Genomic DNA, 13,508 nt, shown 5'->3' with positions numbered 1-13,508 from the left:
ACCTATTAGCATTTATCATTCTGTTACTATTGGAAGAACGCAGGAAGACCTAAATAAAACATGACTGAAATTTGCTTGTTAAAGGAGTCAGTGGTTAAGAGCACAGACTGCTTTTCCAGTGGACCCAAGTTTGATTCCCAGCACCCACGGCAGGATGCTCACAAGCAACTCTAACTCCAGCTACAGGGAATCCAATGCCCCTGCTCTTCTTTAGACATGTGTGTTCATGTGCACACACCTACACATAATTTAAATAAATGTTTAAAAAGGGAAGAAAGGTAGATAGATAGGCAGACAGAAAATGATAAATAGATAGACAGATTGATAGACAGACAGACAATGAGATTTCTCAGCAGGTAAAAAGCACTTGCTGCCAAGCCTGAGGACTTGAGTTGCCCCCAAACCACATAGTGGAAAAAAACCAGACTTCTACAGGTTGACCTCTGACCTTCGCCTGTGTGCTGTGGCCTGCACCTTCCCCCAATGCCCACACACATGCACACGAATAAAAACAAAATTTTTCTTCCTTTGGTTTTTTTAAGATAGGTTTCTTTGTGTAGCCTTGGCTATCCTAGAACTCACCCTGTAGACCAGGCTGGCCTCGAACTCAGAGATCTGTCTGCCTCTGCCTCCCGTGCACGTGGGTGTGCACCACTGTGTCTCTCTAGGCATAAAAAGGTTTTAAAGAAAGAAAGAAGGAAAAGAAGAGTAAGGAGGTAAAGAGCTCAAACGTAGAGCTCTTGCCTGACCTTCTGGAGGCTTTGGGCCAAGTCTCAGAATGAGGAAGAAAAAGAAGGAATTAGGACACCTTGGTGCAAGTCGCTCTGCTGTGTGTACTGAGTCTGGGGGAGGGGAAGGGGAGTCTCAGTATCGTCATCCCTGTTTGTGAAATAACAGTAGCCCGGGCTGCTCCACTTCCTCCTCTCAGCTCTGCGCTCTCGGGCGTTTACGTACTCACTTCGTTCTGAAAATACCCACTCTGCAAAGAGGAAATTGAGGCAAAGTAAAGAAGCAACTCGCCCATGGTTGCTAACTTACCCATAGTTGCTAACTCAGCCATGGTTGCTAACTCAGCCATGGTTGCTAACTCAGCCATGGTTGCTAACTCGCCCGTGGTTGCTAACTCAGCCATGGTTGCTAACTTACCCATGGTTGCTAACTCGCCCATGGTTGCTAACTCGCCCATGGGTGCTAACTTACCCATGGTTGCTAACTCGCCCATGGGTGCTAACTCACCCATGGTTGCTAACTCGCCCATGGGTGCTAACTTACCCATGGTTGCTAACTCGCCCATGGTTGATAACTTCGCCCATGGGTGCTAACTCGCCCATGGTTGCTAACTCGCCCATGGTTGCTAACTCGCCCATGGGTGCTAACTCGCCCATGGTTGCTAACTCGCCCATGGGTGCTAACTCGCCCATGGTTGCTAACTCGCCCATGGGTGCTAACTCGCCCATGGGTGCTCAGTGCAGGGATGTAAGCATGCAGAGCCTGCACCTGTGTCCCTTACTGTTCCGTCTTCCTGACTTCCTATAGGGTTCTGAACTTATTTCCTAGGTTCCTGGAAACAAACCATAAAATCAATAACAAAGCTCTTTACCCCAAAGTGGGAGAACTCACATTTTCATCTTAGGTGACTTAAAACCGGTTCCCAGTGAGGGTCGCTGCACTTACAATATGCTGACTTGTGATTAAGCAGTCTTTGCCCCACCAGCGGGCTCTCCTGTGGGAAGGTGAATTCCATTCAGAACCTTCTGTTAGGTGACCGAGACTGGATTCATTCAGTGACTCCATTTGCATAGGATTTAAAAGAGGATTTCCTTCTGGGGCTCTGCTTGAGCCTGGCAGATACGGTTCCATTAGGAACCAAATCAGAACAAAACCACGTGCTCCGGGAACTAACTAACCATTGTGTCCGGATGCAAATCAAAGGCTGTGCAAAGTGAGGCAAACCCCCTTTCAGGCCACTGGAAGTCGTTCAAGCCCCAGAGGGCAGCCTACGGTTATTTCTAGACATGGTAACTTCAGTCCCTTGCCACATCCTTGAGGATGATGCGTCTCCTCAGTCCTGAGAAAAGCTCTGGTGAACGATTCTGTGCATCGCCTTGAACTTGACCTCCCAGCAAATACAGAGCTCTTCCCTCATGACACGAACGGCCATTGCACCTGCCAATTCCAAGCACAAGCCTGCATCCGAGGAATGCAGGCTTTAAAAAAGTGCATTTTGCCAGGAGTGGTGGCCCAGGCCCTTAAACCCAATACTCAGGAGGGTTTGTGTGTTCGAGGCCCTACTGTGTTCCTTAGGTAGCCAGGGCTACATGGTGAGACCCTGTCTCAAAATAGAAAAATAGATAGATGATAAAGAGACAGACAGATAAAAGGAAAGAAAGAAAGATAGATAGACAGACAAACAGACAGACAAATAGATAGATAGATAGATAGATAGATAGATAGATAGATAGATAGATAGATAGATGATAGATAGATGAATGATAGATATAGGTAGGTAGATAGAGAGGTAAATAGATGATAGATATTTAGATAGATGTTAAATATAAATAATAGTTGATAGATAATGGATGGATGATAGATAGATAGATGATTGATAGATGATAGATAGATAGATAGACAGACAGACAGACAGATAGATAGATAGATGATAGATAGATAGATAGATAGATGATATATAGTTAGATGATAGATATAGGTAGGTAGATAGAGGGGTAAATAGATGATAGATATTTAGATAGATGTTAAATATAAATAATAGTTGTTAGATAATGGATGGATGATAGATAGATAGATAGATGATAGATAAATAGATGATAGATGATAGATAGATAGATAGACAGACAGACAGACAGATAGATAGATAGATGATAGATAGATAAATAGATGATAGATAGATAGATAGATGATAGATATAGGTAGGTAGATAGAGGGGTAAATAGATGATAGATATTTAGATACATGTTAAATATAAATAATAGTTGTTAGATAATGGATGGATGATAGATAGATAGATAGATGATAGATAAATAGATGATAGATAGATAGATAGATGATAGATAAATAGATGATAGATAGATAGATATATGATAGATATAGGTAGGTAGATAGAGGGGTAAATAGATGATAGATATTTAGATAGATGTTAAATATAAATAATAGTTGTTAGATAATGGATGGATGATAGATGATAGATAGATAGATGATAGATAAATAGATGATAGATAGATAGATGATAGATAGATAGATGATAGATAGATGATAGATAGATAGATAGATAGATGATATAGATAGATAGATAGATAGATAGATAGATAGATAGATAGATAGGAAGGAAGGAAACATGTTTCTGAAAAGCTTCAACTTTTTTGTATTAAGCATTAAGAGTGTTCTTAAGTTTTAAATTTTCTCATCTAATGCTGGGAAGTGGTGTCACGCCTTTAATCCCAGCACTCGGGAGACAGAGGCAGGTGGATCTCTGTGAGTTTGAGGCCAGCCTGGTCTACAGAGCCAGTTCCAGAACAGCCAGGGCTACATGGAGAAACCCTCTTTCGAAAAACAAAAATTAGGCTGGAGAGATGGCTCAGCAGTTAAAAGCACTGACCACTCTTCCAGAGGTCCTGAGTTCAATTCCCAGCAACCACATGGTGGCTCACAACCATCTGTAATGGGATCTGATGCCCTCTTCTGGTGTCTGTGAAAACAGCTGCAGTGTGCTCATATAAGCATAATAAATAAATCTTTAAAAATAAACAAATTAATTAATTAATTAATTAAATCAAATAAATTTTATCATCTAATGGAAAACAAAACAAAAACTCACAAAGGCTGGAGAGATGGCTCTTCCAGCTGATCCAGGTTCAATTCCTGGCACCTACATGTCTGGTCACACCTGTTTGTAACTCTAGTTCCAGGAGATACAGTGCCTTTACAGACATATAGGAAGGCAAAACACCAAATACATCTTTTTAAAAAATGTATTTATTTTATGTATGTGAGTACACTGCCACTGTCTTCAGACACACCAGAAGAGGGCATCGGATCCCATTACAGATGGTTGGGAGCCACCATGTGGTTGCTGGGATTTGAACTCAGGACCTCAGGGAAAGCAGTCAGTGCTCCTAACTGCTGAGCCATCTCTCTAGCCCAGTTTTTTTTTTTTTAAAGTGGCCTCAGGTTTTAAATTTTATCATCTAACATCAAAGAAGGGCTGGAAAGATGGCTCAATGGTTAGAGCCCTGACCACTCTTGCTGAGGCCCCAGGTTCAGTTCTCAGCACCCAAGTAGTGACTCACATCTCTCTAGAATGTCAGTTCCAAGTGCTCTGACGCCCTCTTCTGGCTTCCTCTGGCGCTGCATCCATGTGGTGCACTTACATACACGCAGACAATGTATCTGTGCACATAAAATTAAAAATCAAAAATCAAAAAAAAAAAAAAAATCTACAAGTCTGCATGTGGGAACTTCACCGGCCTCTCTTGCATCTTACACAGGTGCGCCTGCCGGTGAAGTGGATGGCACCCGAGAGCTTATTTGAAGGGATCTATACAATCAAGAGCGATGTCTGGTCCTACGGCATCCTTCTCTGGGAGATATTTTCACTGGGTAGGTGCAGCACTCTGCAGGCCTCCCTGGGCTCCGGCTTTGTGTCTCCCACGCCTTCTGCACCCCTTCTTCACCCCTTTACCTTGCAAGCCAGAGGGCAGGTGAAACACCACGCCCTCCACATGGTGGCGGCTTCTGATCTATGTGTTCCCGAGGCTTCTGGTCTTGCCTTCTGTTGCCTGTTACCTGCTGACATCTGCGATCTGCCTTTCCCACCCTCTGGAATTGATTAGGAGGCCTGGGGACCTCTGGATCCACTTGCAGCCCTCAGAACAGGGTGGGTCTGGGAGTTCTCTTTGCTTGTTTTCAGACAGAGTGTGTATTAAGCAAACAAACAGGAAGAACGATGCTTTCGAGGCCCCACTGAGTGAGTGTGTTCCTCAGGTGTGAACCCTTACCCCGGGATTCCCGTGGACGCGAACTTCTATAAACTGATTCAGAGTGGATTTAAAATGGAGCAGCCGTTCTATGCCACCGAAGAGATGTGAGTATAACCAGACTGGGGTTGGATATCAAACGTAGACCGTGTGCTGTAAGTCTTCCAAATGCATGACAAGAATAAAACCTTGCTGGCTGTTTTTGTTTGTTTGTTCTTTTTGTTTTGTTTTCTTTTTTTTTTTGAACCAAGGTTTCTCTGTGTATCCCTGACTGTCCTGGGATTCCTGAGCTCTTGCTTATGTATGTATGTATTTATTTAATGAATGTGACTACACTGTCACTACCTTCAGACACACCAGAAGAGGGCATCGGACCCCATTACAGATGGTTGTGAGCCACCACGTGGTTGATGGGATTTGAACTCAGGACCTCTGGAAGAGCAGTCAGTGCTCTTAACCACTGAGCCACCTCTCCAGCCCTTGGTCACTTTTTAAAGGCAGAGAAATCTTGGGACAGTGGCACCTGCCTTAATTCCAGCACTTGGGAAGCAGAGAGGCAGACAGATCTCTGTGGTTTGAGGCCAGCCTGGTCTACAAGAGTAAATTTGAGGATAGCCAAAGCTGTGTAGTGAGACCCTATTTTGAAAAAAAAACAATCAGTCACTCAACCAATCAATACATTTTTTTAAGGAGGGGGTAGACAGGAAGGGCAAGGGGGCACTTGCCTATAATCCCAGTACTCCAGAGAGGAAGGATAAAGCTGTAGGCTAGTTTGTGCTAATTAACAAGACTAGAGAAAGAAAGAAACAAAGAAGCAAGCATAGAAAGAAAGAAAGAAGCAAGCAGAGGGGGGGGGGGAGTTATCTTTTGCTTCAGGTAGCGAGTTGCTGCCCTCTGAGGCAGCGCTCCAGGACCGCTCCCAGTTCCTGGGGGTTTGACTTCACCTCACATCTCATTCTCTGATTTGGTACAAATTCGAATCTGCGCTTCCCACAAAGCCAGTGCACAGTGCACCGACCCGTCCCACACAGCAGATGCTGCCCTGAGTGTGAACTGTGTGGGTGGCGCCCAGCCAGACGGGTTCATTCACACCTCTCCATGTTCACACCTCTCCATGTTTGCTCTCACAGATACTTTGTAATGCAATCCTGCTGGGCTTTTGACTCAAGGAAGCGGCCATCCTTCCCAAATCTGACCTCGTTTTTAGGATGTCAGCTGGCAGAGGCTGAAGAAGCCGTAAGTAGAGGCTTGATGATAACTGTCCCCAAGGAGATGGGTGAGTGTTCGCCCCGGCACCAGTGTCCTCAGATCCGGTTGTGGCAGATTGTCTTTCTCACCCTTCCACAGTTGTGTGGTCCTAGTGTGGGTTTGGGAGTGGGCGCTTTCCTGTGATTCCATCCAAATGATCTCGGTAATACCTCACTAGCTCCTCCTCCTTAGCACTCCCAGCATAGGAGAGGGCTGCTCCAAAGAAGGGTGGAGCCTTGAACTCTCAAAGCCTGGGTTCAGTTCCTGTCTCCATCACTAACATCTCGCATAGCGTTTGCTACTGTCCACTTTAATGTGGACATCTTGTTGGATTATAGTTCTGTAAAAGACAAGCCATCTGCCATCTGCCCTTTTCCTACTTTTCATTAAAACGAGTGGCTGTTACTTCAGAGAAACCAAAACACACAGAAAGGGCTGGAGAGATGGCTCAGTGGTTAGAGCACTGGCTACTCTTGCAGAGGACCAGGGCTCATTTCACAGTGAACATGGTGGTTCACGATCCCCTATAACTCTAATTCCAGGAGCTCCAGTGCCCTCTTCTGGCCTTTGTGGGCACTGTATTCACATACTGACTAACACATACACATGAAGTAAATAAAATCTTTAAAACAAGCCATGGAAACTACCCAAATCCACAGTTTCATATTTTTAACATTATTTTATTTTTTTCAGTGATGTGTGTGAGTGTGCATGAGGACCCTTAGAAAACAGAAGAGGGTGCTGAATCCTCTGAAGCTGGAGTTACAAGCAATTGTGAGCCACTTCCCATGAGCTCTTAGGTCCTCTGCAAGAACAGCAAGCGTTCCTAACCACTGAGCCATCTCTCTAGCCCCTACATTCCTGTCTGTGTGAAAAGAAGGCTTATTTACGTACTGTGCTTTCTAGGCACACAGATGAGTCTTGCTGCCTCTTCTCTCTTCCAGATGTATCAGAACATGGGGGCCGGTGTTCCAGAACATCTATCCATCTACCAAAACAGGCGGCCTATCAGCAGAGAGGCAGGCTCGGAGCCACCATCCCCAGAGGCCCAGGTGAAGATCCACAGAGAAAGAAGTTAGTAAGGCCTTGGACCCCACCACCCTAGACAGGCTGTAGGTCGCAGAGCCAAGATTAGCCTCACCTCAGAGGAAGCACCCTACTGGCTGTCACTTCGCTGGACTTTTCTGTAGATGCTGTCTGCCCTTACTCCGAAGTGGCTTCTATAAAATCAAACCGTTCCTCACACAGGCAGAAGAACCAATAATGAGATTTATTGGTGAGCCTGCCCACACTGGGAGACCTTTCCCGGCTGGCTTGGGGGTGGGGGGAGAGCCATGCATCTGAAATATAGTATATTCTTGTAAATACATAAAACAAAACAAACCCCTTTTCTTTTGCTAAGGAGAAGCTAAATATGATTTTTTTTAAAAAAATCTATGTTTTAAAATAATACATAACTTTTTCATCTGTTTAGTGATATATTTTATGAATGGAAATAAACTTTCTACTATGGAAATGTTGGTTCTTGGTGCTTTACTTACAAGCTCATGTCTCATCCATATGTGAGATGTCCTGTTTTTCTCTTGAGCAGGTGCATTCTTGGGGACGCTTGGTGTTGTTTGGTTTTGCTCAGGCTGGCCTCAAACCTGACATCCTCCTGCCTCTGCCTCGAGTCCTGGGGTTAAAAGCAAGCGACATCACAGCTGGCAGAAGGCCAGCTCTTTCACCAGAGTGTTAAAGCATCCTGACTCTCCTGAGTCCACCAGGCCAAGGCCAGCGGCTGCCACATTTGCCCTGCTCCCTGTAACTTCCTTCCTCACGCATTTCCTGTTGATCTTTTGAAACTGAGCAGCCTCCAGCCCATAGGCTTGTAAACTGGCCTTACTTTGTCCCTTTGCGTGCTGGATACAACTAACTTCTGTCCTTTATTTCTTTGTTTTGTCCCAAAACAGGATCTCACGTGTCCCAGGCTGGCCTCAGATTGGCTATGTCGCTGAGGATGACCTTGAACTTCTGGTCCTCCTGCCCCTACCTCCAGAGTTCTGGGATTCCAGGCTGTGCTCCCATAACCAGCTTCGCCTGGTTCTCTAGCCTCTTTTTCATCTAACACAGTGGGTTTCAGTCTTCCTCATGCGGAGACCCTTTAATACAGTTCCTCGTGTTGTGGTGACCCCAACCATAAAATTACTTCATTGCTACTTCCTAATTGTGATTTTGCTACTGTTCTGAATTGGAACGTAAACCTCGGATATGTAATCACTGTGAGGGTCACAGCCCACAGGTTGAGGACCACTGCTCTGATGTGTCTCTTAGCTGCTGCAAGTCCCGACTTTCTGAGTGTGGCGCTGTGCCTTCTGAGCACCAGGTCTCTCTGTGATCCAGCTTCTACCCTCTGCCTCACCACTCCACACTAGCTGCATAATGCTTTTTCTCCAGCCAAAACCGCCTGGATGGGCCTGGATGGTCCTGGTGTTTTCCAGCCCCCTCTTCTGTCTCCATGCCCACCAAGAATAGCTGCTTCCATGGCAACCTGTGAGAGCTTCTTGTCTATCTCATTAGGTTGTCTCTGCACAGACAGCCTTCCTATCTGATGCTAGAATCAGCTTCTGTGATAACATCCTATCTCTCCCCCCCCCCCCAATGTATGTGAGTACACTGTAACTGTCTTCAGACACACCAGAAGAAGGCCTCAAATCCCATTACAGATGGTTGTGAGCCACCATGTGGTTGCTGGGATTTGAACTCAGAACCTCTGGAAGAGCAGCCAGTGCTCTTAACCGCTGAGTCGTCTCTCCAGCCCACGTCCTCTCTTTTAAGCTGGAGCTTGAGCAGTTGGAAGGCAGATGTGATTTAGGTGAATCCAAACATTCAATTCCAAGGAATTAATAGGTGTAGACAGACATTTGGTTACTTTGTAGCCTACTCATGTAAAAGCATAAGCTATACTTGCTGATAAACATTCAGCTAATGTTTTTGCTTAGATAAGTGGTACACTCCTTTAGTCATGTAACAAGCATTGGAATACTTCTCCGGCTGAACACAGGGTGTATTTTTCATGCCTTCTCTTAATGTATTCCTAACACACACGCACACAGTCTACCACAACACAGGAATGGCAGTTAAAGCAGGAAGCCAGTAGGTCGTGTGCTCAACCAGAAGCACAAAACAGAGAGAGAAATGGAAGTGGGGTTAGGCTATGAACTCTCGAAAGCTCACCCGGTGTGGGAGTGAACACCTTTAATCCGAGTACTTGGAGGCAGAGGCAGGCAGCTCCCTATGAATTTGAGTCTAGCCTGGACTACATTGTGAGTTTCAGGCTAGCCCAGAATACATAGTGAGACCCTGTCACAAACAAACAAAACACAAAGACCCACCCCAGAGCAAGAGGTGCTTCCTCCAGCATGGCTGCACCTCAAAAAGATTCCAAAACACCCACCCAAAGAACGCCATCAACTGGGGACCAAGTGTACAAACACGTGAGCATAAGAGGAACATTTCTTTTTTTAAAAAATTATTTATTTTTTAAAAAAAGCCATCTCTCCAGCCCAAGAGGAGCATTTCTCATTCAAACCACTACATGCTTCTTTGCTTTAACATGAATGGAATCAGCCACACTAGCCCTGTTGTCAAATGTGGTTTTTAGTCCTTGACAGTATGTGGAAGTTTCCCCAAACCCACATATCTGGGAAATCCTTGTTATGATGTAGAAATCTGTAGCTTCTTCCCGGTCACCTCAGAAGTCAGAACTAACGGCTGCTCGGATTTTCTCTGAGGATTTGAGATGGTCGGAGTTGCAAGGCTCCAAGCCCTCTGTCGCTCTGAGAGAGCTTCTTGTTCTCTGACACTGTTCAATGGTCCTGTTCACTTACCTTTCTTTGTGGGGGAAAAAAGAGCACAGGTCACAATATCTACCATCTTACCCTTTTTAAAAACAGAGCTTTGAAGAGATGGTTCTGTGATTGTGAGCACTTGTAGCTCATGCAGAGGACCTGTGTTCAGTTCCCAGAGCCCGCATGGTGGCTCAGAGCCACCTGTACCTCCAGGGGACCTACTGCTCTCTTCTGACCTCCACAGGCACCAGGCGCACACATGATACACAGACATACACACAGGTGAAACACTAAGCCACACAAAATAATGTAAGTAAAATTAAAATTTTATCAGTGAATAAACCTAAATATGATTGTTCATTTAAAAAAAATTAAAATGAGAAACCCAAGCTCGTTAGCAGTAAGTGTTTCTGTGTTGTTGGGAGTTCAAACCCGAGGACTCCAGAATGCTTCTCAGCGCCTCCGTAACTCCGGATTATTAGACACATTGAGTTCCTCAAACCCACAAGCCCTCGAAGCCACCATCCTTCTTTATGATGGTGTGAATCTGACAACCTCTGGAACCTGAGACAGTTAGAATCCTTCGGAGTTTATTGGTTCGTATTTGGCTTATCTTACTCAGCACAATGTCCTCAAGACCCAGAATTCCCTTCCTCTCTAGGGTTACACAATCTACTGTGTGCAGACAGCAAGCTCTATTTGACCATTGATCTATCGACAGACCTTGGATCGCTTCAGCCTCTTGTTTACTGTTAATATTGCTGCTGAAAACATGGGTATGAAAATACCCCCCTCACACACACACACACACACACACACACACACACACAGAGAGAGAGAGAGAGAGAGAGAGAGAGAGAGAGAGAGGAGAAAGATTTTATTTTATTCTGAGACAAAAGGTTTTTGTTTGTTTTGTTTTCAAGACAGGGTTTTTCTGTGCACCCCTGGCTGTCCTGGAGCTCACTCTGTAAACCAGTCTTGCCTTGAATTCACAGAGATCCCCCTGCCTCTGTCTTCTGAATGCTGACATTAAAGGTGTGCGCCACCACCACCACCACCACAAAGCTTTGTTATATACCCCAGGCTGGCCTTGAACTCACAATCCTCCTGCCTCAGCCTCCTGAGGGCCTGTGCTGCTTCTTCACACTGTCTCTGTCTCTGAACCTAGTGTGGAACCTGAGGCTGGCTCTTAGCCTCCAGGCACAGCCAAGCGGTTTGCTGATGGTCCTTCTCTCGCTGTTAGTCTGGCGATGGTCTTTCTTGCTTTCTGTGTCTTCACTGTCTCAGTGGAATTAAAGGAGACAAAAGAGCTACAGGCATTTGCAAAGCTCTTGAGCTATTTGTCTGAGATGTGTGTTGATATAGCAAGGCAGAAGGATGATGTGTGCACCCTTCAGTCTTCCTTCTTTCAAAGTGATTCTGCCCAGGACAGATGCACACTGTGTCTGTGACATCTCTGTGGATGGAGCCAAACACTCTGCTTACACCTGGAGTCACTTCCTTGTCTGCAGCGTTGAAGTCACCAAAGGACTTCATTTCCATAAAAATAGATATTCTCTTGTGAGTTTTGTAAGAATGGTCTTATAGCCTTTGTACACTACCAAGTGCTTCTTTTAAATAGCATAACACTAGGGCTAGAAAGACAGTTAATAATCCATACTGCTCTTGCAGAGGACCTGAGTTTAATTCCCAGCACCCACAACTGGGACCTCACAACTCCAGTTCTAAGGGATCTGCTGCCCTCTACTGGCCTCCATAGGCACTGCATGCATATGGTGTATGCACACTTAGGCACATACACACATACATAAACAAACATAAATCCTTCTTTTAAAAAGCATAATATTGATTTGTTCTTCAAAGATGTATTCATGTTATGCAGCAATCAGCCCTAATTTGAGATACTAAAACCCAGAACCTGAACTCACTAAACACCAGCATAATACATCACACACGGAAAACTCCATGCCTGGCTTCCTATGAAACGGAAGTTAGAATGAAGTGCGTTTCTCTCTCTATAGTCCTGACAAACAGAGCTCAGCTACACAATGCATGCGTGACGTTAGCACAGACTCCTTTATCACGTGTCTTTCCACGTGCTTGCTTTAGCAGGACATCCTCTCTCCTGTGTCTGCTTCAGCTAAACGTTCCTTTTGAGTCTGCCTTAGCCAAACACCTTCCGGCACCACTGGCTTTCCAAAGAGCTCTCAGTCTCCACTTCAGCACCTTCACGTTGTATGAAGAAGACGCTCCGAACTTCTACCCATCACAGCCCAGAAGCATTTCCAAATGTCCTTAGTTTGATGATGAGAGATCATGGTGGTGAAAGGCTGTTTCTATAGGACATCAGCAAAACGGGCAATGTCAGCACAGGGTAAAGCAGGTAGTGGACCCCTTAGCTAGAGTGACAGGAACTACACTAAATTTCCTGTGATTGGAATATTTTCACGCATGCATTGTGTAGCTGAGCTCTGTTTGTCAGGACTATAGAGAGAGAAACGCACAAAAAACTTGTGCTGGTGTGTTGTGGCTTCTTGCCGCTTCTGAAGATGAGGGCTGATTGGTAGAGTGATGTCAGCTGAGACAGATGCATGTGCTGAGGCCAGACCAATGCCGAAGGAAGACCTGTGCAGGACACGATGCTTGGAGGACGGGCAGTGATGAAGTCTGACATAAATTTGCTCACAGAACTTGCTGTGCAACATGTGTTGGTCTCTCATCTTCGCTGATCTTCACTTTGCTGAGACAGGCACTTCTTCTGGAGTCCCTCCAGGTCCTTCCTGCTGTCTCTGCCTGGCAGTACCACCATTACTGATTAGTGTTTGCCATCCTGGCCCTTCCGAACTGGATTGCTGGTGTGTCCATGAAGGGGTTTTGAGTGAATTGAGCTGCTGACCTGTGAACTGAACTCACAGGACATTTCCAGACAACACAGATGGGAGTTGCTCTAAAGAACCTTTCTAAGCAGGTCCACTTTCCCCATCTCCTTTCTTTCTCACTACCTCTGGTGTCTGGTGGGCTATGAGGGAGGTTAAAGGATTTAGGAACCATCATTCAAAATAAGAATTGAAAAAATTAAATTACAGTTAGGCTCACCAAACACACACCTGTTCACTTTAGTGTGGGCCAAGCTCTGTCCCTAGGGGAACATCTCTTTTTCTTTCCCTTTCTTTTTTCTCTCTCTTTCTTTTAAAAGATTTGTTTATTTACTTTATGTATATGAGTACACTGTCACTGTCTTCAGACACACCAGAAGAGGGCATCAGATCCCATTACAGTTGGTTGTGAGCCACAGATGTGGTTGCTGGGAATTGAACTCAGGACCTCTGGAAGAGCAGTCAGTGCTCTTAACCCCTGAGCCATCTCTCCAGCCCCCTATAATTATTGTTTTACACACACACACACACACACACACTCACTCACTCACCCTATTTGGCCC

At 45.2% G+C, this 13,508-nt stretch overlaps 1 protein-coding gene across 1 annotated transcript in view; it reads left to right on the top strand.

Moving 5' to 3' along the window:
- Nucleotides 1-7,318, top strand: part of FLT3 (fms related receptor tyrosine kinase 3) — a gene marked incomplete at its 3' end in the record, with an annotated part of 65,206 nt that extends 57,888 nt beyond the window's left edge. Inside the window, exons 21-24 of the mRNA XM_080940724.1 lie at nucleotides 4,503-4,614; nucleotides 4,999-5,098; nucleotides 6,122-6,227; nucleotides 7,184-7,318. Coding sequence (XP_080796850.1) covers nucleotides 4,503-4,614; nucleotides 4,999-5,098; nucleotides 6,122-6,227; nucleotides 7,184-7,318 — 453 coding nt within the window. The remainder of the gene's footprint in view (nucleotides 1-4,502; nucleotides 4,615-4,998; nucleotides 5,099-6,121; nucleotides 6,228-7,183) is intronic.
- Between the last annotated feature and the right edge of the window lie 6,190 nt (nucleotides 7,319-13,508).

Source organism: Micromys minutus (genome assembly GCF_963924665.1).
Source record: "Micromys minutus genome assembly, chromosome: 29".
In the NCBI taxonomy this organism is placed as follows: Eukaryota; Metazoa; Chordata; class Mammalia; order Rodentia; family Muridae; genus Micromys; species Micromys minutus.
Note: the sequence above shows the minus strand (reverse complement) of the source record. Positions and strands in the feature narration are given on the sequence as shown.